The sequence below is a fragment of the Somniosus microcephalus genome, chromosome 1, assembly GCF_052327205.1.
Source record: "Somniosus microcephalus isolate GS21.2 chromosome 1, FLI_Smic_1.0, whole genome shotgun sequence".
Lineage (NCBI taxonomy): Eukaryota > Metazoa > Chordata > Chondrichthyes > Squaliformes > Somniosidae > Somniosus > Somniosus microcephalus.
The window spans coordinates 126,633,027-126,660,258 of record NC_140987.1 but is presented as its reverse complement, the minus strand read 5'-3'; the positions used below and the strand labels follow the sequence as shown (position 1 = coordinate 126,660,258).

The window sequence follows — 27,232 nt, the reverse complement described above, 5'->3', positions numbered from 1 at the left end:
CCAGGACGTGGCAGCAGACACAGTCGACCCTTCCCCCTTAAGAGCTGGCTGGCGCCAGGGTGTCTGCTGTCAGTCACGAGATGGCCGCACCTGCGCTGCGCCCGGCCTCGGCGCTATCGATCACCACCTCCGGCTTAGCGCCCAAAGAGAGGCATCCAGCAGCAGTTTTAGCGCTCGCCCGAACTAGTAGGGCGAAGCTAATGAATATCGGAGAAGTGGCCTAGATTTGGCGGCGGCCACAAACTTTAGCGGACGCCCCACTTTAGCGCCCCAAAAGTGGCGTCAATGAATTTCTAGGCGAGTGTGCCTTAATTCTACACGCTAATCTCTCATACGGGACCTTATCGAAAGCCTTTTGAAAGTACAAATACACCACATCCACTGGTTCTCCCTTATCTATTTTGCCAGTTACATCCTCAAAAAATTCCAGTAGATTAGTCAAGCACGATTTACCTTTTGTAAATCCATGTTGACTTTGTCTGATCCTGTCACTGTTTTCCAAGTGCTCTGCTATTACATCTTTTATAATGGACTCTAGCATTTTCCCCACGACCGATGTCAGGCTTACTGGTCTGTAATTCCCCGTTTTCTCTCTACCACCTTTTTTGAATAGTGGGGTAACATTAGCTACCCTCCAATCCATGGGTACTGTTCCAGATTCTATCGAATGTTGGAAGATGACCAGCAATGCATCTACTATTTCTAGGGCCACTTCCTTGAGTACCCTAGGATGTAGATTATCAGGCCTTGGGGATTTGTCGGCCTTCAATCCCGTCAATTTCCCTAACACCATTTCCCTACAAATACTGATTTCTTTCAGTTCCTCCCTTTCATCAGACCCTATGTTCCCCGATATCTCTGGGAGGTTATTTGTGTCCTCCTTTGTGAAGACAGAACCAAAATATGTATTTAATTGGTCTGCCATTTCTTTGTTCCCCATTATAAATTCCCCTGATTCTGACTGCAAGGGGCCTACGCTTGACTTCACCAATCTTTGTCTCTTCACATATGTGTAAAAGCTTTTACAGTCAGTTTTTATGTTCCCTGCAAGCTTACTCTCATACTCTATTTTCCCCCTCTTAATTAATCCCTTTGTCCTTCTTTGTTGAATCCTAAACTGCTCCCAATCCTCAGGTTTACTGCTTTTTCTGGCCAATTTATATGTCCTCTCGTTGGATCTTATGCTATCCCTAATTTCCCTTGTTAGTCACGGTTGAGTCACCTATTTTGTTTTATTTTTATGCCAAACTGGGATGAACAAATTCTGTAGTTCATCCATGCAGTCTTTGAATGTTTGCCATTGCTTATCCACCGTCAACCCTTTGAGTGACATTCCCCAATCAATCCTACCCAACTCGCTCCTCAGACCATCGTAGTTCCCTTTATTTAAATTCAGGACCCTAGTCTCTGAGTGAATGACTTCACTCTCCATCTTAATGAAGAATTCTATCATATTATGATCACTCCGACCCAAGGGGCCTCGTACAACAAGATTGCTAATTAATCCTTTCTCATTACATAATACCCAGTCTAAGATGACCTAATCTCTAGTTGGTTCCTCGACATATGGGTCCAGGAAACCATCCCGTTTAGACTCCAGGAATTCCTCCTCCACAGTATTGTTACTAATTTGGTTAGCCCAATCTATATGTAGATTAAAGTCACCCATGATAACTGCTGTGCCCTTATTGCACGCTTCTCTACTTTCCCTTTTAATGCCATCCCCAACCTCCGCATTACTGTTTAAAGGTCTACATACCACTCCCACTAACGTTTTCTGCCCCTTGGTATTTCTCAGTTCTACCCATACAGATTCCACATCATCAGAGCTAATATCCTTCCTTACAATTGTGTTAATCCCCTCTTTAACCAGCAATGCTACCCCACCTCCTTTTCCTTTTTGCCTATCTTTCCTGAATATTTAATACCCCTGGATGTTGAGTTCACAGCCTTGGCCACCCTGGAGCCATGTTTCCGTAATCCCAATCATATTCGTTTACCTCTATTTGCGCAGCTAATTCATCCACCTTATTACGAATGCTCCTCGCATTAAGACACAAAGCCTTCAGGCTTGTTTTTTTAACGCTCTTAGACCTTCTAGAATTATTATTTACTGTGGCCATGTTTGATTTAAACCGTTGATTTCTCTGACTGCCACTTTTGTTTTTCTCCTTCCTATCTTTTGCTTTTATCCTTGTTTCCCTTTCCTCTGTCTCCCTGCTCAGGTTCCCAACCCCCTGCCATTTTAATTTAAACCCTCCCCCAGCGCACTAGCAAACACTCCCCCTAGGACATCGGTCCCGGCCCTGCCCAGGTGCAAACCGTCCGGTTTGTACTGGTCCCACCTCCCCCAGAACCGGTTCCAATGTCCCAGGAATTTGAATCCCTCCCCCTTGCACCATTCCTCTAGCCACGTATTCATCTGAAATATCCTTCTATTTCTACTCTGACTAGCACGTGGCACTGGTAGCAATCCTGAGTTTACTACCTTTGAGGTCCTATTTTTTAATTTACCTCCTACCTTTGGTGATATTAGCCGACGAACTCTTACATGTTTGTATAACACTTCTTTGTCCACTATTTGATTAACCTGTTTATTTTAAATGCATTTTTAAAAAATGGACAAAAGAATTTCAAGTCATTTCTAAACTATAGCTTTTAGAAAGGGAATTGTTGAGGTAATATAAAGCACGTGCTTTTGTCAAAATTACCAATATTTTTTAAATAATTGCATATAAGGTTGGATACATGTAGATACGTTGGGCTAGTTAAGCAGTTCATTGTTGTAACAGAGCACAAAAAGATATGTATAAGTTTCAGGTAGGAACCTTATTGGAACTGCCACTGAAACAGACGTTGGGTTTTGTTTTGGTTTACCTTCCTATTTGAAGAACGGTTGTTGTAAATTTTCTTTTATACCAAAGAAAACATAGAAAAATGCCAACAAAGTTTTTGTAAGTTATGTTTTTTTCCCACTCCCTTCTTCCCTCCCCCAACTTGTGGTATATGCACTGTTCCCAGTCAAAAGGATGGGAAACTATTTGGGCCTAGAAATTGGATAAGGCATGAAAACGGGTGGGGGCAGATCCTAGCCTGCGCCCGTTCTAAGTGGTGCAGGCAGCACTCAAAATTCGTGCTGCCTCCTCATTTACATGATTGCAGTGCTGATCTCAACGGTAAACGAGCTGCTGGTTAGCTTAGCGCTCAATGGGTGGGGGGCCAATATAGGGTGCTGTCTACTGGCTTGGCCTCGGCTCTCTCCACTACCTAAAGGGGAGGTGCTTTGTTGCAGAAGCACCTCATTGTCAGGTGAAAGCAAGGCATGGCGCAACACCCTAGAGAAAGGGCGAAATGTTTTTCAGATGCGGCACTGGAGGCCTTGGTCCTGGGGGTCCAACAACGACGGGATGTCCTATACCCGCATGGAGGCAAGAGGCCTTCAAGGTTGAACAGCAGAAGGATCTTGGAGGAGATAGTTCAATCCATCACAGCGTCGAGCGTTTTCCCCAGGACCTGGATCCAGTGCCACAAGTTTAATGGCCTCACACGGCTGGTCAAGGTGAATGAAGGCTTCAGCAAATGCCATATTCCACCATCTGCATCACAAGCCTCACACGCTGCTCAATGAACCATAACCACATCATTCACTTACCAACAATCTCTACTTATCACCATTCATACCTCACAATCATAGCTTCACTTCACCCTCATACACTTACCACTGCTGCAACACTCACACCCACATCTCACACATTGCACACACTTTCAGCTATTCAACCATGGCAGGCACATCACCCAAATTCGCTAAACTCACTGACACACTTCCCGTTCCCTTGCAGGCCAAGGTGGCGCACAACTGCCGCGAACAGCAGCAGACGGGAGGCGGCCAAGTGAAGATTCAGAACCTAATCAAGCCGGAGGAATCATTGTTGTAAATAATTGGAGGGGCTCTGACAGAGTCCATGACGAGCAGAGAAGTTGAAAGCATTACTGATGATGACGGTATGCTCATACCTAATCCTACTTCTCACATCCCATTTCCCCCTCATCCCACAATCACTTCTCACTTACAAGCTGTTGATGGTGTAAGCATGGATATCTTGCTTTCCCCCTCTCCCCTCACCAGAACCCAACCCTTGTGCCTTTCTGTTTTCAGATACCCAAGAATTGCCAGCAGCACAGCCTGTTCCTGAACATCATGAACACACTGATGGAGGAGAAGAAGGCACACCATCACTACATCTGATACTGGCAGACACCAGCTCAGAAAATGGCACTGCGCGGACTTTAGAGGGTAGTATAGAAGCGGGATCTGCACGTGGTGAGCCACTGAGCATGAGTGGGCTGCAGCCAGGCCAGGGGAAAGGGTAGCTCGGGTGCCAGCTCCCCAGAGGGCGACTTCACACACGAGTTCTGCTCTACAGGACCAGATGATGACCTCGACGGGGTGGCCTTCAGAAGAAGGGTGATGGCCATGTACACGGAAACGCTAGGTGCAATGACAAGCCTGTCAGAGAGCCACTTGGCAGTGTCAAGGAGCAGGAAGGATTCCGGCTCCAACATTGCATGGGGTTTTGCGCAGAGCTTGGAGCCGATGATTTCCAGGATGGAAATGACGGGCAACTCCATGAGAGACATTGCGGACCCAAAGATAATGCTGGGTGTGATGGGCGATCTCACAGCTTCCATTGCAGCACAGGCAGAAGCAACCCAATGTCTCAATGCTGCAGTGGAAGCGCAGACTGCTTTCCTGTAGTCTCAGCTTGCTGCCACGCATGCTCAGACTGCTGCCATCATTGCTGGGTTTACGAGTGTCGAAAGTTGCTCGCAGGGTGTAGCAGCAGGCCAGCAATCGGCACTGCAAGAGATTACCTGGAATGTTGAGGCGCCGCCCCGGGGGAGTGACTGTGGCTCCGTGGAGCAAGAACCATCTGTCCTCTCTCAGGATGACAAATTCCTACTCCCACCACTGCCACTCCGCCACTGCCCTTGCTGCTGCCTATCAGCCCACCAGTCCAGGCTGCTGCCGCCCATGCCGAGGTGGTGCAGTCTACAGCCGGGCCTTCTAGGTCCACAGCTGCCCGAGGTCATCTTGCAAGGCTGTCTGCAGTCTCCCCCACTGAAAGTCAGCAGCCTTCCACCAACCATGCCGCAGCCACTGGGGGAGCACTGTGCAGGAGCACTAGAGTAGATGTGAAGGAATATACTATATAGCTTATTTAGAAAAATACACTGGGGGAGAAATTCGGTTGATTGCGCCACCGATTAATGCCTAAAGAGGCCGAGAAGTGGGGCGCTAGCCAATTTCCGGGCGGGCGCAGGGCGCCTAGCGCCTCGCCCCATATTGAGCATGGATTTAGCACCGGCGCTAAATCTTAGCGCCCGCTCACGGGCGCAGGCTGATTATGATGTCATTTGAGTGTGCAACGCCTTTTGGGCGCCCCGGACCGGAAATTCAGTGGCGCCCCCCTCCGTAGCGCCTGGCGCTAATAGTGACAGCTTACCTGGAACCTTACCAAGTCGCTCTCGGGCTGGAGGAGCGTTATTTAAAGGGGACTAGTGTGGCTTAAAAGCGGCAGCCATTTTTGGAGCACAACTTCCTCGAAAGCTACAAAGAGTTGCTGAGCTGCACACTGAGAGCCATTTGACCACTGAGCCAGCGCAGGCAGACGATCTTCAGCCTTCTGACCATCACCTTGCTGTTGGTGAGCCTTGACAACGGGGAACCTTCCTGTGGGCACTTATTATGGGGGCTGCATTGGAGGGGAACGTCCTGCTGCTGAATCATCTGGAAAGGGCACTGAGACGCTGGGAGAGGGGGGGCGGGCATGGCCAGACGGAGGAGGGCCAACAGACGTCGCCACAGCAGACCTTACGCTGGCAGGGTTTTCTGACAGCAGTTTTCCTACATGAACATGCCGGAGGAGCAGTGTGTCAGAAGGCTGCGATTTAGAAAGGAGGTGGTGACTGAGCTGTGCCAGCTGATTCAGCCAGATCTGCAGCCTCAGATAAGGTGCAGGACATCTCTGTCGGTGGCTGAGAAGATGCCTGCTGGCCTGAACTTCTACGCGAGCAGCTCTTCTCAGGCTGCGCGTCAGAGGCTGATCAGAAGTAACTTCTAGGCCCCTCTCACGGAATGCTTGCTGCCATTCCAAGAACAGGAATGGAACCGGTCTGATACCCCCAAGCCTGTGAAGGGCAAGATGCATGTAAATAGCAGGCATGGCCATTGTAAATGAAGAAAGTGTTTCATTACACAAAATGTGGTTCCTTCAAACATGAGAAAGCTATGGCAACAGAAAGCAAAACGAATACACTGACACATAACTGCCTCTCACACCCGGGAGACTGTCCAAAACATAAATCACATTCCGACCATCTTCCTTGGCCTTGATTCCACTGCGCCAACCAAAGCATCCAATGCCCCATCAGTGAGGCGTTCCGCCCTCTGCCTCACCCTTTCCATGTCTTGCTAGGCTGGTGCGCCACAGGTAGGCTCCCACCGCTTTGAAGGCCTACAAGGCAGTGAGTGTGTCTGGTGATGCCAATTGACCTGCCCCTTTAAGAGCTGGCCGGCGCCAGTGTGTCTCAGGGAAAGTGATTATTGACAGCACCCTCGCTGCACCCCGCCGCCGCGAAATTGGGTTGCGCCGCCGGGTTAGTGCCTTAAGAGTAGCGTGCAGCGCCTGATTTAGCGCCGCAATCACCTTTAGGGGCGCTGCAACCCAATATCGCGCTAGGTGGCGCTAAATTGCGCCTGGCACTAAACTTTGCGCATCGCCAGGGCTAGCGCCCCAAACGCGGCTATACCGAATTTCTAGGCCACTATCTTATGAAAGAATTCTGGCCTTGTTGAGATAAGACAGTGGTTGACCCTGAAGAGTACCTTATAAGGAACTCTACCTTATAAATTCTTTAAAACATGACAAACTGGGTTTGGAAATTTAGAAACCTAACTATGAAATAGCTATGAAAGAATTCTGGCTATTGAAACAGGACAAGTTGTTGACCCTGAATAAATAACCTTATTGAAGCAGAAGAAGGGATGGCTCCAAGTAGCTGACCTTTTGGAAACAACACAATGGTCAACCCTGGATATGTGATTTAAATTAAATCTCGTAAAGATGGCACATAAGATAAGGAACATCTGCCCTTGTAAAGATGACACATAAAATAAGGGACATCTGCCTTTCACACCTTTTTATATGGTGAACCCAGAACACCTGGAGATGTGGCAGATTCTGGAATATTACAAGCTGATGTGGCAGTAAAGAATTGCAGAGGTCAGCAGAAAGATAAATAGTGATAATTAATTTGCATCAGCAGAAACCTTAAAGGAAATACAACTGAAAAAGGGTATAAATATTGAAGTCTCAAATGGGATATCAGAGTTGCTTTAATCGGGCAAGGCGATTCTCGACTACAGAGGTGGCTCTGTGGTTTTCCACTCTTTGTACCTTGGGGATCAAAGGTATTTTGATATTGATGGATATCCTGTATAGAAAATTTTAAGAACTGTAATACTGTAGCGAAGTTAAGATTTAAAAGTAAGATTCTCTGTTAAAAATAAGATCGTATTTTTCCTCTTTTTAGAACTCTTAACATTGCGATTGATTGATTCCTCAACTATAAATTGCATGTCGGTTCTTTTAAGAAATCTCTATATATTTTTAGAATTGTCTCACATAAGTCTTCTGTATCAATAACTCACAAACTCAATCTCTGTACACTCTTCGGTGAAGAGGTGCATTTTTCTGAGGGGCGATCTCCGGACCCTCATAATATCCGGGATGTTACAGTCTAGCTAAACTTATTAAAAGCGCTATCTGGAGGACGGTAACATTCTCGGGTTGTTCCTTTCCTTTAGGGAGAGATAGCCCGGACCTTTAGATCCAGTTAAGCATCTTTAGGATTCGGCTACCTCAACCTTTAGTTGAAAGTGAACATCTGAGAAATACGCCTGATATGGGATAGCCCCAAAGGGGCTAGGACTAGTAAATATCCTTTCATAGAAAAAGGCACATGAAAGACAGACACTTAGGGAATGTACAAGGCTGATTAGTTGACTTTGTTCTTTTGATTGGAGTTTGATACATTTTGTTTAGAATGTGTGTTTTGTGGTGGCTTTCATTTCAGCTTTGTGCCAAGGAGGATGCTGTGATATTCCGTGACAGAGGGATGGTATGATGAGAAAGTGGTGAGCAACAGGGATGTGGGGTTTCATTCACTGGAACTGGAGTCTGATGAGGTGCTCATGATGGCCAAGTTGTGGTGCGTGCAACAGACCACTACGAAATGGGACACCCGCTATGATGAATACTGGAGGGTTCCTCCTGAGTGGTTAAAGTAGTGGAACTGTTGCTTGAGCACCCCGGTGGTCAGCTCAATGACATTCCTCGTGGCAGCATGGCTCTCATTATATGAATGCAATTCACAAGTGGTGGGGTTGCAGTCATCAGCCAGGTGTAGAGCGGATAGCCCTTGTCTCCGAGCAGCCACCCTTGGGTTCGACATGGTGGCTGGAATATTGCTGGCACATCGGACTGGTGCAGGATGAAAACATCATGACTGCTGCCAGGATAGCAGGCATTCACCATCATGATGCACTGGGTGTGGTCATACAACAACTGCACATTAAGTGAGTGGCAGCCTTTGCGGTTATGGAACCTCTCGGGATTGGTATACGGTGCCCGCAAAGCCACGTGTGTGCAGTCGATGGCTCCCTGCACTACAGGGAAGCCCGATATCCTGGCAAAGCCACATGCGCGCTCGTCCTGCTTCTCTCTGTTCGGAGAGAAGTTAATGAAGTCCCTTCTCCTGGAGTACAGAGCCTCTGTGACCTCCTGGATGCAGCAATGGACGGCGAACTGGGAGATGTTATCTACGTCGCCTGTTCCAGACTGGAAGAATCCGGTGGCAAAAAAATTGATACCATGGTGACCTTGAGGGCCACTGGGAGAGCTGTTGTCACTCTGCTCTGGGGCTGTAGGTCTGGTTCCAGGAGGTGGCAGAGTTCTGTGACCACCTCCTTGGTGAAACAGAGCCTCCTAATATACTGCTCCTGGCTTAAGGTAGGAGAAGTGTTCTCAGAAGAACCTAAGTTGGTAAGACCTCTTGCTGAGAGCCCTCCTGCCCCTCCTCTTCATCCCTTTACGAGCATCTTCTCCTCTTCTTCACTGCCTTCGCTCCATCTCCCTGTCATACTTGAGCATGAGAGGGACTGCAAGTAGAGCCCCCATGACTGTGAGCAAGTGGTGTGAGCAGAAGCCTTTAAATGAGAAGCAAGGCGTTCTCCACTTGCAGCAACACCCTGTCACCTCAGCAACTTTAACAACTCTAGAAATCTCCAAACAGTTGCACAAAGTTAGACAGAGAAAGTAGAACTGAAAAAGCAAGTCAGCTGCAAGTTGTTGATGTTCCCTTTATATAGCGTTGCTGCTGAACACTTGGTCAGCTGGTTGTGATTACGAGAGGGCATTAAAAGGAGCGGCGACATCCAAAATGGCAGATTGTGCAGCAAATCAGCGTTCCACACTCATTGACACCATGATCTGCGGTGCTACCGACCTCCCCAAAATGGCAGCCACTGTGGGACCCACCAGAAGCGGGCGGAAGCGAGTCAGCACCATTTTTTCATGAAAACGGGCCTTAACAGCCGTCGCTAAATCCCCGAATTTCACGGCCACACGTTCGTATAGTGTGATCAAGAGAGGTCCAGAGTGAGTGAATGTATGATTTTCCTTCATTTCCTCTGGGCAAACATTGATATCTACTTATAGCTGAGATCAGTAATATGCTAAATGGAAAATCACAGATGTGAAGCCATATCTTGCCCATTTATGGTGTGGCGTACCAGAGCCCCAATGAATTATAACTATTGATTATCAATAGCTTTTTGGTTTCTTACCTTATGGTGGGCAAGTAGGTGCCTATTTCAAACAGGCTGACATCTGTCAGCTGAGGGCAGGAGCTGAGAGTGAGGCGGTCCATTTTGGGGCACTGTCTAACAATGTGATGCACCACGCGATCATGAACCTACAAAAACAAAATAGCATCCCATTCAGGCCCTTATTTCCACTCATTTTGTTTGCAGGGTGTAGTGAGTACCTTACTATGGGGTTTCAAACAGCTTCAAAATAATTTTTGAAATACACGTTCCAAGAATCAGTGGGCTAACAGTATTTAGTACTCTTAGACAGACAACTAGTATCAAATCAAAAGAGTCATGTGCAGCATCATTTTAGCACAAATCTCTCTGCAAAATGGGTAATTTTCCAGTTTTACACTCCTGGAACAGAGCATTCCTACCATGAGCACACACTGGAATATGGGGTGCAGTGCCTGATATGCAGCCCCTCTCTATTTTCCATCCACAGAAACATCTATAAGCTCCTGACACTTAGGGCTGAATTTTAATCTGCAGAAGCGTGTGGGTTTGGGTGCGGGTGGTGGGTTAAAAACGGCATTAGGCTACATGTACGCAACCCCCTCGAGAGGCAGGTTGCCAATTAACATGTTAATCGCTCAATTAGAGCAATATTGACGCACACTTTTGAGTTTAACGTTGGGTCCATGGGTTTCCTGAAACTCGCCAGTGTAAGCAAGGTGAGTACACAGCGGCTGGGCTGAATCAATCTCCAGGAAATATGGCAATAAATACTCAGTACTTACAGCTGCTTTCTTACCTGTTAGTGGGAAAGGATTTGTTCACAATGCTTTTGCGGAGAAGTTACATTCTACTCTTTGAAGGTTTGCTCTATCACATCAGGATGGGTGCCGCTTATGGTGCCTTAGATTGGACCTCAGATAAGGAGCAAGAAGACCAGCAATAGCACCCGCAGCCTGCTGGTCACAGACCTGTTATTGCACAAGAGAGAGCAGAGAGGCGACCAGCAGCGAGGGGAGCAGCAGTGAGGTGCAGCTTGCAGGAGGCACTACACATGAAACAGGGTCTACAGGGAGAGGCTCAGCTTCCTTGACATGTCTGAACACCAGTGTCTCAGGAGGCTCAGGATGTCACGTCAGGTGGTGGCCACACATTAACAGTGGCTGTCAAAGTCACCACCGCCCTCAAATGTTTTGCCATCGATCCTTCCAGGGCTCTGCCGCAGACATATCCAGGATCTCCCAGTCAGCCGCCAACAAATGCATTATACAAGTCACTGATGGCTTGTTTTCCAGGGCCAGCAATTATGTCAACTTTGCCTGTGATGATGCCAGTCAGCAGGCCACTTACCACCCAGCACCCAAGAATGGACAAGAAGGGAAAGTGGTGAAAAAGAGTAACATTTATGTGAGCTAACTAAAGAACAAAAACTTATCAAAACAGTATTTTCTCAGACACCCATGTGCACACCATTGTGCAACTACCTGTACAAAGTTTTACTCTTCTATTTTCTGCTACTCCTACATGGTGCAATCTGTGTGGCTTCAGCAGAGGTAGAGGCAGGCTGCTCAGATCTCTGCTCTGACTGCTGAGATGCTCTTAGCCGATGTCCTCTGGGTTTGGAGTCCGTGAGGGCCTCGTCAAAGACTGCTCCACCTGCACCTGTGCAGGGGCAGACTCGGCCATCGGAAGACGAGACAGCATGTGGGCTACTGACTGAGAGGGGGGTTGTGGGTGGGAAGTCGAAGCGTTTTGAGTGGAGTCCCCACTTTCATGACCCTTTCACCATCAACCCTCTCATGGCCCAGCTGCATTTCACTGCTACCACTGTGCTGGAGAGCACTTTGGTACAGATCAGTGCGGCGCTGTAAGGCCTAAGCTAAGGTATCTGTAACCTATTTAAGGTGGCAGACATGTTGGTATCCAGAGTCTGCATGATGGTGTTGAAGGTGTGCATGGACTCATTTGATTGGAGCCTATGACGGTCCATGGTGCTGGCCACTCTATCCATGGAAGAAGACATCATCTCAGTGGCCTGCGACATCACCCCTTCATGCTTGAGGTGGACTCCTTCAATCTCTCTGCAATTATGGTGAGTCTACTTTGAAGGCCTATCAGTGCATCGCACATTGTCTGCTGCTGCTCAATGATTCTCCTCTTCATCGACGGCCCCCGGGATACAGCATCCATGTCCAGCTGAGCAGAGCTTGGAGAGGGCTGCACCCTCCGATGCGGACCCTCTACCGTTGTCCCTGTCTCCACCATCTGTTCTTGCTCACTTGTGAAGTGAGAGTCACCAGGTGAAAACACAACTACCTATCTTACTGGTCCCTCCGAGTATAAGTATCTGAGCTGGTGCATGGTCTGAATGAGTCTTGTGTCAGAAGGGCTCAGCTGATCTGAGGACTCATCGCCAGTGACCTCCACCGACTGCTACTGCATGCGTGAAGGCCCTGTGGGAGATAAAAGACACAAATTAGTCCTGGCAAGGTAAATCTCTGACAGCCAGGGGCGCCTCCTTCTCTGCAGTTGTGAGCTGTGTGATCGGCAGAGGGTCCCCTCAGGTTCTCTCCCTCTCCCTGGTGTTCTGTGCTTTCTTCTCCTACAAGAAGGGAAAGAACAGACCTATGAGTGAGTGTTCACCTGATGGATGCAGTGCATTTGGTGAGGGTGACTATGAGTGAGAGGCATGACATTGCATAAAGATGAGTGTGAGTGGCAGTGGTGGATGAATAGGATAGGTGCATCTGGCCCCCTCCCCCACCCCCGCTCTCAAACCTAAAATAGGGACCTTGGTGTTGAAGGTGAAAATGGAGGGGGTCTGAAAGGGGTTTGGAGGAGGTAGCTCCTTGTGAAGAATTTATGTGTGGAACTTTCCCACCCCCCAGGATGACCCTGAAGGAATCGGCTGTGGAGAGGGAGGCACAGTATTACTCAAGATGGCTAAGCCTGATTTGGCTGTGGACAACCAGTCATGTGCCAGGTGCACTAGAATCATGCTGACACATATGCTTGGAAATATAAGGTGAAAAATTAAACTTCCGCCTGAAATGGGTACAAATTGGTGGAGTGGGTGCACCTCCTGTCCAAAGCCAGCGTCGAGAGGTCCAGGAAATCGTCCGGGTCCCACTCTGAGCCAGTTGACAGGTCAGATCTTTGGGGGGGGGATGGGTGCAATATTCCAAGGGGGGCTGCAAACGGGCCAACACCTGGCTGGAGTTCTTTCTGGGCTTAGGAGAAGCACTCTTGCTGGCCCTGCAAAAAAAGGAAAAATCTCCTGGGTGCTTATGTGAGCGACTTTCAGTGGTCCCTTTAAGGACCACTGGTTGAGCCACTCATCACCTGGTACAACTAAGTGGACTGTGTGCACGGCCCCACTCCACCCATTTGTAGCTGAAATTTGCAATTGGGGTCTTACGATCGGGAATTCTGATCAAAATGAGTGTCACCTATTGGAAATTCATTTTTATACAACAAACTATATCTTGCATAATGCATTATGCTGAAACGTCTAAAATACATTTCACACAATGAATTACTTGTATTGAAGTGCAGTGACTGTTCCTATGTTAGAAAACGTATATGCTTATTTTTCAGAATGGCACACATCAAAGTAGATTTAGGGCTCGATTTTAATTCCCAAGGCGGGTTGGAGTCGGGTTGCGTGGTGGGCGGGTTCCAGCAGGAGTAGCTGCTGAGGTCCAATTTTGATTCAATTAACTTGTTAATTTCATGGAGGCACGCTGGCTGGTCCAATGAGTGTGATCGGGCCGGCTGGCCGCCTCTGATGACGTCATAATAGCAGCTGCTTTTAAACCTGCCATTCAGCCTAAGCCTTTCTCTTGTGGATTCCTGGACTCATTGATCTTGATTTAGACGCAATGACTTCTTCCAGAGGCAAGGCAGTTCTTCGATTTAATGATGACTCCCCCCATGCTCTTGTGGATGCTGTCAGAGGGCGCAGGGAGATTCTCTTTCCTCCTGATGGCCGGAGGAAGCCTCCTCAGCAGACCAAGGCAGCCTGGCTGCGCATTGCTGAGGAAGTCAGCGCAAGGTCCGTATGTTCACGCTCATGGATTCAGTGCCGAAAAAGGTTTCATGATCTTGTGCGAACATCAAAAGTGAGTATCCCATCACACGTACCTTCAATCTGCTTCCCTTCTCTTCTCATCACCAGCACTCTGCGTTTTAAGCCTGTGCCTCCACATCCCACCTTAACCTTACTTCCCTTGTACCCTTACCTATCCATCTCTATCTCTGCACTGAATCACTTCAGCATCCCTTAGACTCGCTCTCACTGTCATGCAGTGACAACAACTAACAATGCACAGAGAGCTAGCTTCCTCTTGGCACCTTACTCCATCTTCGTCTCCCTCAAAGCTTCTGGACACTCACTCCATCACTGTGGCTGAAACACCGCTTGTGTCCCTCCTTGCAGGAAAAGATAGCCCACAATAAGAGGGAGACAGCAATGACTGGAGGAGGAACACCTACCTTAGCCACATTGACGAGTGCTAAGGAGGCTGCATACGTGATTGTTGGAGGTGGCGAGGACCTGGAAGTGGGCGATGGAGAGACAGGCACACTAGAGGAAGCTGGTGACATAATAGAGTTTCATCCTTCTCAGAAAGCAATGGCATATGATGTTCATAGAGAATCGCATTGTATCATCTGCGCAAAAGGATGTGTCTGCTACATCAATATCAGATGTCTAAATCATGCCTTTACTCTCCCACAGGACCATCGAGCGCCCCCCTCCCCATGATCCAGGACGAAGAGCCGGACAACTCCTCAGAGGAACCTGAAGCCTCTGAGGGAGCAGCATCACCAGGACTCAGTGCACCCAGCACCAGCACAGCAATGCACATCTCGGTGTGGCCCTCACGAGTTAGAGTAGTGTTGCCTCCTGGTCTATCACAGTGCACAAGTGAGCATCAGCAGATGTTGGAGACAGCGACAGCAGTGGAGAGTCCTCGGCGGAGGTCGCAACAATCTCCCAGCTCTGCTGAGCTGCATGCAGACCCTGTGCCTCTGGGGCCATCCAGAAAAAGAGCATCTCGGGAAATACAGGAACAAACGCAAGACTCTCTGGAAGGGTTTGCCTCCAGGGTTAGTGCGAGTGTGGAGGGAATGGAGGAGTCCATCTGTAACATCAGCACTGCTGTGGTGGAGGCAATGGCGCATGAACGCACCACCATGGATAGGATGGCAACCTCCATGGATAGGATGGCTACCTCAGTGGAAAGGATGACTACCGCCATGGAGGAAATAAGTCGCCAGAGTCAGGAAAACATGGTGGCTGTTCAAAATAGAATGTCATCTCTGGAGGAACGATGGGTAGCTATTGAGCAGAGAGATCAGAGCTTCATGGATGTCCTTTTGATGAGGACTGCCAGTGCAGATATGGGTCCTCATGGTCCCCCTGAAGTGCAGCAAGGTGCTCTCCAGCCACTTGCCAGCACTGAGGTGTGGCTGACCCATGAGAGGGATGTTGTTGGCAGGACAGAAGGAAGTGTGGGCTCCTCTCAAAGCGCTCATGTGACCATGCTACTGCGGCGTCCTCGGTCAGAGACCCACTTTGCAGAGACAACTGAGATGGCCGTTTCAGCCCCTGCACAGCCGCAAGAAGAGCAGACTGTTGAAGAGCCCTCCCAGGCTCCCAAACCCAGAGGACACCCGCCAAAGGCATCTAAGCAGGCGCAGCATCCTAATCAGCAAGGTGCCTCTACATCTGCTGAAGCCACAGGGAAAGCCCCACATAGAAGCACGCGTAAGAGAAAGATTAAATACCTATAGTGATTAAGTACCTATAGTCACAAGGGGAGTCACTTGGGTGATTTATCTTTATTTTCTGACTGTTGTTGGTTTATTATCCTTTTGTGATGTGTAAAAGAAAAATTATGGCAAACAGTTGATTGTGTGGCCTATGTGTTCTAGGAAATGGCAAAAACGCATTGAGGGCTCAGGGTGACATGCTTTTGTAATGCTGATGGTGAAGGTGATAGGAAATAACAGGGTATAGCAGAGATGATGTATGACGTTAGACAAATGTCGCCTGCAATTACACAGCCATATGATAGCCACCTATTGTTGAAGAGTAAGCTTATGGTAGTGTGGCATGGCAGTGTGCATACCCTGCTTGACAGGCACAGTGAACTGGAGGGATGCTGCATTGGTCACAACAGGGCATGCAAGGCACCCCTCGTCCTCCTCCTCCTCCTCTTCCCAGGAAGATCTGCACAGAGCCACGCGGCTGCTACTCCTCCGATTAAAAGGACCAGGATGAGAGGGCATAAATTTTTCCCATCCCCTTGCTATAGATTTCATTTGAGGCAACAAGCTTGCAAGCGCACAGTCGAAGTGGCCTGAAATTATTCCATTCATGTCACACTGCAGATGAGTATCAGCTTGAACAGTCACAAGGTTAGTAGATGTGTAAAATCTTATCCCATACCTACAACAGCAAATTTGCTGCATTTAAATGTCAGCCATGTTTCAGGGGCGCTTTTGAAGTGCTCCACCAATGCATACAAATCATGTCCTCCAGCAACTCGCCTCCTTGAACCTGGCCTGTTTCTGACAAGTCGGGAAACAGGAGCCAGAAGCACGAAAATGGGAAACCACTATGAAAATAGGATTATCAAGGCAGTTAACAGGCTGTTAACTGTCTTAACTATCTGTCCCACCAGTTCCAGTCGGGTCAGTTTGGGAGCGGCTGAACAGGCAATCACGAAAATCGGATGGGGGTGGGATGGAGGCGGGTTGGGTGTCAGAAGCCATTTTTCTCGATTTTCACTACAGACCCGCCTCCAAACCCGCCTCCTCAGGGCTATTAAAATCGAGCCCTTAGTTTCTAAAAATTGATAGCTTAATGTTTGCTCCAATACTGCATTTCTTTTTGACTCCCTCCAATTTTTCTTCCCTACTCTTGAAACAGTAACCCTGGCTGATTTTTTGCTTTGCTAGTCCAGGAGTGCTGAGCACAGCAATTACTGGCCCTAGTAAAATCTTCCTGGTCTGTATGACTCAGTTTCATATATAGCGGCAAATTAATCAGCTGTGCCATAAGAAGAGCCCTGGGCCGAGAAATTCGGCCGCGTGGAGAGGGGGGAGGGGGGGGTGCACAGGGTTCAGTCCCTGTGTCTGAATGGTGATGCCTGAGGTGCCCCCGATATTGGGCCTTAGGCTTCATTTCCATGGAGCAGGCGAGCTGCGCATAGCTGCCAATGAAGCATAATTGAAGATCAGCCTTCAGGTAAATGCGGAACGGTGGGTGATCAGATCGGGAAGGTTGGGCGATTGGAGTTGGGAGGAGTGGACAGCCAGGTCAGGAAGGGTGGTCGGGGGAGAGAGCACTGTTTCCGAGGAGGAGGTAGCGGTGACCAGTGGGGAGGGAGCGGTGGCTGGGGAAGAGTGGGTGTGTGTGATCGGTGGCCGTGGGGGGAGTGGCCTGCATTTTTTTAATGTGGGGTCTGGCGGAGTGGCTCCACATTCAGGTAAGTATATTTTAAACACTTATCTTGTTGATTGCAGCCTAACAGGCAGTTGCTTAAAGGACTGCCTGTCAGGCCACATGTAGGCCAGGTTTTCATGAGTGCAGTTGGCGCCAGCTGCCTCATGGGAACCCAGTCTTGCGGTGGGGGCCTCAAACAGGCATTAGGCTTCTTATTTGCATATGCAATAGCACAGCTCTTCTGGCCTTTACCAATATGGCGGACAGCGCATTTATAGCTCCTAATGAGCGTGCACTTCCTGACCACTATATTGGAGGCATAGTAGGCCATTTAGTGCCATTTCTAGGCCCTGATGTCACAATTTTCAACTTGTCTATGCACCAGATTTTTCTAGTCTTACCGCATTCAGTCCTGATAAGTTCAAAACAATTAGATTTTTCAAGCAGGTCACCATCTGTATCAGACAAGCGGTTGTAATCTTCGGGAGTCTGCCAACGTTCAGGATCTGCAGGTTTGGGCACTCCCGTGCCATGTAGCTCAAACAGTGTGCACTTAGTGCATGACATCCAAATACTTCCAGCTCTCTCAGACTGAGTGAGAAAACAAAGATAACAATTAGGTCTTGTAGTGATAAAGGGCTTTTAATGAAAGTGATGTGAATTTTGCCTTTCCTGCTCTTCAATAATAGCTAAGTGCTACATACACAAAAAGGCCTAAGTCAGTGGCCAGCTAATAGTTAAAATATGTGTAAAAGCAAGTATTGATTTTATGAAATCATGCTCCAGCAGAGAAGCTCACCTGCCAGGAGCGTATATCAGGAAAGTGTAGGTGCACTCTCCACTATTTTCCATTAATTAATTTAGTAAATCTACCCTTAATTGTCAGTAGTCACGACTTTCTGTCACTACTGGATCTGAATTTCTAAAAATATTTGAGATCGATTGTCAATATGTGGGGAAAACATGTCTTTTGCTTTGGAATTTTGTCTTCATTATAGACCTTTTGACTTAGTGTCATATTTGAAATATGTCCTACTGTGTGCCCACTTGATACCATCTTCTAGTCAACAGGTGACTGGCAAAAGAGTGGGAATTGACAATTTTTCCATACCTTTAGAAAACTGTAGTACTCTGCCACCATTTTATTTAAAACGGGTCACAACTGCGATAGATTATGAATCTGATGGTGTAGGGACCGGGTGCTAGGGTTTGGATGATCAGCCATGATCTCGTTGAATGGCGGAGCAGGCTCGAAGGGCCGAATGGCCTACTCCTGCTCCTATCTTCTATGTTTCTATGTTTCTATGATCATAAAGCTCTTTTTGTTCTGAAAATGTTAGATTATGCAGCTTTTGCAAAGTTATTTAAATCACTGGTGGTAGTGAAAATGATGAGAAAGGTTTACTATGTGCATTATTATACCCTTAGTTGGATATTAATTTTTCATATACCTGCACAAAAGGTGCTGAAAACCCAATTTTCAATATGCATTACATCAATGCAATTACGGCTGCTGAACACAGCCATATATTTTATTGAATCTAGAAGACTGGCAAGCCTAGTACATAATGTGGCCTTTCTAAATAATGAGAAAGCCCGAAGTAGAATCGGGAACTTTAATATATCATGAAAGGCACTTTGAGCACATATTCCCATTTTTGAGGGTCTTCACAACAGTGAGACTGTAATAGACAACTTAAAAACTTGGAAGTAACCTATCCAGAAAATGTGATGCTTTTTAAGTATTTCAATAACCAAACTAAATCTCCTTTGGAGTCTGGTACATAGTTACAAATACTGGAATTTAATTTACAATTAGCAAGTCCACTGAAATACTTACAGGCTTATTGGCTATTCCTGGGCTGCAAGCTATAAATTTCTGTATATAAATAGGGCCAATTTGATTGTCTTGAAAGAGACAGTTCACTGTGTCACACATTTAGGATCTGCTTGAACAGCTTCTGCAAATGCTACCTGGATCTTGTTTCTGAAAATTTCTATAGTTCTTGTGAGAATGCTGACACATCTGTAGGGAGCTGCTCCTCAATTTTTGTCTTCACTTTAGCCCAACTCTCCTGATCTTTGGCCACCCAGTGTGGTGGTGGTGGGGGGTGGGGGGGGCAAGTCGGAGGATCTTCTCCTGGACCTGGCCAAAGTGGTCATTTATATGTCCAGGATGGACGCATCCCATGGGGAGCCACTGGATGCCTGCCTCTCTTCCATGGTCTTGTCCATGCCCGGGTGGCCCTGGAGAGGGAGCATGCTTGAGGCCTTCCATGACTGGTAGGCATCACAGGGACTGGAGTGTCTTATCTACACAGATAATAATATTATGATGTAGCTTTATAAGTTTACTTTTGTTTTGTAAAAAGTACATTTTATATTTAAGGGCCTAGAAATTCATTGACGCCACTTTTGGGGCGCTAAAGTGGGGCGTCCGCTAAAGTTTGCGGCCGCCGCCAAATCTAGGCCACTTCTCCGATATTCATTAGCTTCGCCCTACTAGTTCGGGCGAGCGCTAAAACTGCTGCTGGACGCCTCTCTTTGGGCGCTAAGCCGGAGGTGGTGATCGATAGCGCCGAGGCCGGGCGCAGCGCAGGTGCGGCCATCTCGTGATTGACAGCAGACACCCTGGCGCCGGCCAGCTCTTAAGGGGGAAGGGTCGACTGTGTCTGCTGCCACGCCCTGGATAGTGGAGCCCTCCAGCTAGGCCTGAACACTGCTGCTGGACCCAAATAGCGCCTGAAGACATGGAGAAGGCCCGTGAACGTGCGCAGCGCTTCTCAGAGCGTGATCTGAGTGTGCTGCTTGCTGCTGTGGAGAAGAGGCGCCATGTTTTGTACCCGGACAATGGCAAGAAGGCGACGGTCCGCGTCTACAGGAGAGCCTGGAGGCATGTCGCCAGCAAGCTGTCAGCCAACAGCGACGTCCCCAGGACCGGTGCCCAATGCCGCAAAAAGTTAAATGACCTCACACGCATTGTCAGGGTGAGTACCCTTTCCAATGACCTCCTCATCCTTGCATGTGCACCTCACATTATGGGCAAAGGGACCTGAAAGCTCTAATGGCCAGCCTTCATCCAGCAGCTATGGGACAGGCATGAGCATCAATTGCACATTCTGCACTTAACACACTGGCCAAGCTATTCCACCATGGGAGGCATTGCACACCAGATCATGGTGACACACTGGCCAGGCTATTCCACCATGGGAGGCAGTGCACACCAGATCATGGCGACACACTGGCCAGGCTATTCCACCATGGGAGGCAGTGCACACCAGATCATGGCGACACACTGGCCAGGCTATTCCACCATGGGAGGCAGTGCACACCAGATCATGGCGACACACTGGCCAGGCTATTCCACCATGGGAGGCAGTGCACACCAGATCATGGCGACACACTGGCCAGGCTATTCCACCATGGGAGGCAGTGCACACCAGATCATGGCGACACACTGGCCAGGCTATTCCACCATGGGAGGCAGTGCACACCAGATCATGGCGACACACTGGCCAGGCTATTCCACCATGGGAGGCAGTGCACACCAGATCATGGCGACACACTGACCAGGCTATTCCACCATGGGAGGCAGTGCACACCAGATCATGGTGACACACTGGCCAGGCTATTCCACCATGGGAGGCAGTGCACACCAGATCATGGCGACACACTGGCCAGGCTATTCCACCATGGGAGGCAGTGCACACCAGATCATGGCGACACACTGGCCAGGCTATTCCACCATGGGAGGCAGTGCACACCAGATCATGGCGACACACTGGCCAGGCTATTCCACCATGGGAGGCAGTGCACACAAGATCACGGCGACACACTGTACTTAGAGGCCGTCCTTTCTCTTGCAGGCCAAGCTGGCGAATAATCGCAAGAGCCGGACTGCGACCGGGGGAGGACGACCCCATATCCAGCCACTCACCGACCTGCAACATCGCGTGGAGCGCCTCATGGGTGGCCGGGTGATTGGGCCCGTTGCATGTGGAGATGCCGACCCTGTTCTGGGCAGCAATGGTAAGGACATCACCTTTTGCACCTCTCTCGTCCCACTTGCGCATCAGATCTACATCCTTTGCCACTGTCCGACCAATGCGCTGAATGCCACCACTCATGCATCCCGCACTGACGCCCTCTCCTCACTCTAAAGCTACTCTTGTGCCTCCCTGCTTTCAGATGGTCAAGAGGAGGTCCCTCAACTTGCCAGTGACAGACCCTCCGAGGAGGAGCAGGAGGAGGAGCAAGAGGAAGGCGGCCCATCAGGGGAACCCTCAGCCGCGGCCACCCAGGCCAATGTAGGGGACACGTCTTCCCTGGAGGGCAGCGTGGCGGAACTGTCGAAGGGGAGGGGAGCTCCTGGGACCTGCGTGCTGCAGAAAGGCGGGAGGGGGGTGGAAGCTCGGCGGCCTTCTCCCCAGAGGGGGGATGCGTCGGAGGGGAGTCCAATTGCTGGGCCCAGCGGCCTCCAGCAACGCAGGAAGGGTCGGCCAGCTCGGCGGCCTTCTCCCCAGAGGGAGAGTCCGGCCTCCAGTCAGGAGATGCTCTTCGCCGAGGAGATGGAACGCCTCGAAGACTTGTCCGCAGACTCGGAGCGCCGGCACACGGAGCTCATGGCGGCAGTGGCACGGTTGCCTGAGTCCATCGATTCCCTCTCTCGGAGTGTGGCCGAGTTCGGGCCCTCAGAGACCACCAGTCGGGCGGAATACCGGGCAGATCTGTCAGCGACTGGCCAGGTGATTAGTGGTGTCGTCCAGTCACTGGCTGCTCTGCTGCGGTCAGTGAACAGGTCAACACGGGCACTCACTGCTGCCACACTCGCTGTGTCAGCCAGGCATCGCCAGGGCACCCGGCGCGCTGCAGCAGCACAGCGGTCTGTCCCTCGGCAGATTGGTGCGCATGCTGCAGTGCTGGCCCGGGCGAGTGCCAGTGTCTCAGGCGACCAGCGAGCGCCTGCCATCCGCCAGCTTGCCGCCATTCCTCCAGCCGCCACTGCCACTCCCCCAGTGGAGCTGCCAGGAGCTGCTGCAGCGACTGATGCTGGCCAGCCACAGCTGCAGCAATCAACAGCCGCCCGCTCGACGGCCAGACCTCGACTAGGCCGACCCCCAAGGGCATCTGCCGTCACGACATGTGCCCCTCAGGAGCCTGCCCCCAGCCTTGCAGCAGCCAATGGCCTTACTTTGAGGCGGAGCAGCAGGGCGGGCAGGGGCCACCCAAAGATGGCCAAGGCATCGCCCTAGCGGGCCAAATAGTCGAATGTGTGGCCATTTGTGTTTGTTTCTTGAGGCCGAGAATTGGATGTTTGTTTTTTGAAGGCCGATGATGTGATGTTTGTTTTTGACGAAGGCCGAGAATGACGGCCATTTTAGTTGCCCTATTTTGTTAATCCTCTCCAGGTTGTGGGAGCAAGTAATGTGTTTGAGTGTTTTTTGGGGGTTTCGTCTGTTTTTGGTTTTCATGTGGGAAGGGCCCAGAGTTTGTACAATAAAGCATTTTATTTATTCACATTGTCCATGTTTGATCTTTGAAGTGTTTGTTGCCTTAACCGGCTGAGGGCTTGCGGAGCGGCTGCAATCATGTTCTATCATTGGCACAAGCCATTCCCTGACAGGGGGCCTAGAAGTGACGTTCAATAAGCCGCCGACGGGCGGCCCTTGGACCTTGTGCGTCCCTCCTGGGCTGGTACTCCTCGTCCTCGTCGTCCTCATGCTCCTCCTCCTGAGGTGGTGGTCCAACGTGAGGTGGCAGTGCCTGAGTCCTGCGGATAGCCAGGTTGTGCAGCATGCAGCAAACGACGACGAATTGGGAGACTCGATCCTGCGAATACTGGAGGGCTCCCCCGGAGCGATCGAGACAGCGGAACCGTTGCTTGAGCATGCCGATTGTTTGTTCTATGAGGTTCCTCGTCGCTTGATGGCTCTCGTTGTATGCCTCTTCAGCAGGGGTCGTGGGCGCGCGGAGCGGGGTCATGAGCCAGGTACACAAAGGATAGCCTTTGTCCCCGATAAGCCATCCTCTTCGGGGAGGCTGTGCCTGGAACATGTCAGCCACAGTTGTCTGTCGCAGGATAAAGGCATCGTGGCTGCTGCCTGGAAAGCGGGCATTGATAGCTAGGATGCGCTGCCTGTGGTCACACACCAGCTGTACATTGAGGGAATGGTAGCCCTTCCGGTTGCGGTACTCCTCGGCATGCTCAAGAGGTGCCCGCAAAGCCACATGCGTGCAGTCAATGGCGCCCTGCACCATGGGGAAGCCCGCTATTCTTGCAAACCCCACTGCACGCTGCTGCTGCTTGTCCAGGGTCATGGGGAAGGAGATGAATTGATGTCTCCTTCTGAAAAGGGCTTCGGTCACCTGGCGGATGCAGCAATGCACGGCGAACTGGGAGATGTTAGCGATGTCCCCAGTAGCGGATTGGAAGGAGCCGGAGGCATAGACGTTGAGAGCCACCGTCACCTTCACTGCCACCGACAGAGACGTCCTGCGCATCAGCTGTGGCTGCAGATCTCTCTGAAGCAGCCGGCAGATGTCTGCAACCACCTCCCTTCGGAATCGCAGCCTCCTAACACACATCGCGGCAGACATGGTCAAATAGGAGGTCTGCTGGCGGTATACCCTGCGTGGGTAAGGCCTCAGTTGGCGACGCCTGTTGCCCCCTCTGCGTCTAGCCAGGGCTGCCACTCTCTCACGGCGTCTGTAAGCCCTTCTGGCATAAGGCTGAAATTCTGCGTTGCCACCCAATGCAGCCCCCATTATGTGCTGGCAAACACTGAGCTCTGAATGAAGGCAAAGATAATTGGTAAGCTCTGGCCTGAGCCAAAAATACCTGTCCAAGTGTTGGTCCAAACCAGTAAACTCTCCTCCTTGGTCTCTGTCCAAAAAACCGTTGCTCAAGAGTGAATGCTGCAAAATGGCTGGCCTTTATACTGCTGGGTAAGTGCCCTTTAATTAGCGCTCCCCGCGGCCCGGCTGGCCTGTGTACCGTTCCACTTCACAGTCGCTCGGGCCGCCCGGCGCACAATGGGCCGGCGTGAGTGAAGTTCCGGTTTGGGGCGCACAAAGGGCGTTGCACTATTAAATGACGTCATGATCTGCGCGCGCAGCAGGGCGCGCGCTAAGACTTTGCGCCGGCGCTAAATGTGTCCTGAAGTTGGGGCGAGGCGCAGATCGCGCTGCGCCCGGGCGATAAGCGCCTAGCGCTCGAGATCTACTCCTCCTAAGGCGCTAACGGCTGGCGCACCCAACTGAATTTCTAGGCCAAGTTCTTTTATTAGTTGTGACTCTTAAAAAGGGGGCAACACCATCGTGGGAGTGCTGTCACTACAAGGACTGCAGTGGTTTAAGAAGAAGATAAACCAACTCCTTCTCAGTGCAAGTAGGATGGGAGGAAATGTGGCCTTGCCACTGTCACCTACATCCTGAAAAAAATGCTGCGTAACCGCCCACTCATGCCACCTTTATGTTATAGCCCTGCTGCCAACAGCAGTCTGTCCATGGACAGCAGCCCTGTTATATATAAATAATAAAGCAGAATTACTGCCTTCATTGGAGGCAAGAACCACCTCAGGCAGTGGCTTTCCAATATAACAACAGAAAACACTTTAAAACTCAGCAGGCCAGGGCAGCATCCGTGGAGAGAGAAACAGAGTCAACGTTTCAGGTCGATGACCTTTCGTCAGAACTGGAAAAAAGCAGGAAATGGAAAGCAGGTTTGGGGGCTGGAAAAAGGGGGAGGGGATGAAAGAACAAAAGGGAAGGTCAGTGATAGGATAGAAAGCAGGAGAGATTAAGAGACATTGAGAGACATTAAGAGATATTCAAGGTGAGAGGAGGTGGTAATAGGACAGGTTAAGGAACAAAGGATGGCTCTAGATGGGGTGTGAATTGCGCTGGCAGAATGAAGGACAGCTGCCTTGGAGAGGGAGCATGCTTGAGGCCTTCCATGACTGGTGGGCATCGCAGGGACTGGAGTGTCTTATCTACACAGATAATAATATTATGATGTAGCTTTATAAGTTTACTTTTGTTTTGTAAAAAGTACATTTTATGTTTAAGTTCTTTTATTAGTTGTGACTCTTAAAAAGGGGGCAACACCATCGTGGGAGTGCTGTCACTACAAGGACTGCAGTGGCTTTCCAATGCTCACTGGAGGCAACACTGTTGTCAGAAACAAAGGTAAATAGCTCCCACTGGCGGTGCTGCCAATGTGCAGACTAACTCCTCGGCCCATTATAATTTGTGGTTGTGGTTGTAATGAAGCGAAACTGTCAATGTTCGCCAATGTACTTTGTAAAACCAACAGCAACTTCTGGCATCCGCACATGCGCAGTTAAACATGGAATCCAGAAGTTGCTGTCAGGGATACCATGCTCCTCCACAGGGTGCCCTATTGCAGTCTTCACAGATGTAATCCACACTGAATCAGTGATCTTATGTGAACTTTTGACAGGTGAATTGTCATCGTTTGACAGCTTTGAGAAGCTGTCAAACACTGACAATCTCTGTTCTTTGGTGAGTCCTTGTACTCAAAACTCACTTAGAAAGCTTTCCTGAGCAGAAAGCAGAAGGGTGCTACATTTAAGAATGCTGCAGCCATAGAGTCATAGAGTTATACAGCACGGATAGAGGCCCTTCGGCCCATCGTGACCGCGCCGGCCATCACGCCCTGTCTAATCTAATCCCATATTCCAGCATTTGGTCCGTAGCTTTGTATGCTATGGCATTTCAAGTGCTCATCCAAATGCGTCTTGAATGTTGTGAGGGTTCCAGCCTCCACAACCCTTCCGGGCAGTGAGTTCCAGACTCCAACCACCCTCTGGGTGAAAAAGTTCTTTCTCAAATCCCCTCTAAACCTCCCGCCCTTTACCTTGAATCTGTGCCCCCTAGTTATTGACCCTTCTACTAAGGGAAAAAGCTCCTTAGTATCCATCCTATCTATGCCCCTCATAATTTTGTACACCTCAATCATGTTCCCCCTCAGCCTCCTCTGCTCCAAGGAAAACAAACCCAATCTGCCCAGTCTCTCTTCATAGCTGAAGCGTTCCAGCCCTGGTAGCATCCTGGTGAATCTCCTCTGCACCCTCTCCAAAGCTATCACATCCTTCCTGTAGTGTGGCGACCAGAACTGCACACAGTATTCCAGCTGTGGCCTAACCAGTGTTTTATACAGCTCCATCATAACCTCCTTGCTCTTATATTCTATGCCTCGGCTAATGAAGGCAAGTATCCCATATGCCTTTTTTACCACCTTATCCACCTGTTCCGCCGCCTTCAGGGATCTGTGTACTTGCACACCCAGATCCCTCTGACCCTCCGTCTTGCCTAGGGTCTTACCATTCATTGCGTATTCCCTTGCCTTGTTAGTCCCCCCAAAGTGCATCACCTCGCACTTTTCCGGGTTAAATTCCATTTGCCACTGTTCCGCCCATCTGACCAACCCATCGATATCGTCCTGCAGACTGAGACTACCCTCCTCACTATTTACCACCCTACCAATTTTTGTATCATCCGCGAACTTACTGATCATACCTTTTACATTCATATCCAAGTCATTAATATAGACCACAAACAGCAAGGGACCCAGCACCGATCCCTGTGGTACCCCACTGGCCACAGGCTTCCAGTCACAAAAACAACCTTCGACCATCACCCTCTGCCTTCTGCCACTAAGCCAGTTTTGTATCCAACGTGCCAAGGCACCCTGGATTCCATGGGCTCTTAGCTTCTTGACCAGTCTCCTGTGCGGGGCTTTATCAAAGGCCTTACTGAAATCCATGTATACCACATCCACTGCGTTACCCTCATCCACACACCTAGTCACTCACCCCCTCAAAAAATTCAATCAAATTAGTCAGACATGATCTTCCCTTGACAAAGCCATG

At 49.6% G+C, this 27,232-nt stretch overlaps 1 protein-coding gene across 1 annotated transcript in view; it reads right to left on the bottom strand.

The window, feature by feature from the left end:
* Nucleotides 1-27,232, bottom strand: part of LOC147124355 (uncharacterized) — a 347,592-nt gene that overhangs the window by 26,928 nt on the left and 293,432 nt on the right. The window contains exons 11-12 of the mRNA XM_085985501.1: nucleotides 17,741-17,930; nucleotides 9,908-10,035 (exon numbers count right to left, since the gene is read on the bottom strand). Coding sequence (XP_085841627.1) covers nucleotides 9,908-10,035; nucleotides 17,741-17,930 — 318 coding nt within the window. The remainder of the gene's footprint in view (nucleotides 1-9,907; nucleotides 10,036-17,740; nucleotides 17,931-27,232) is intronic.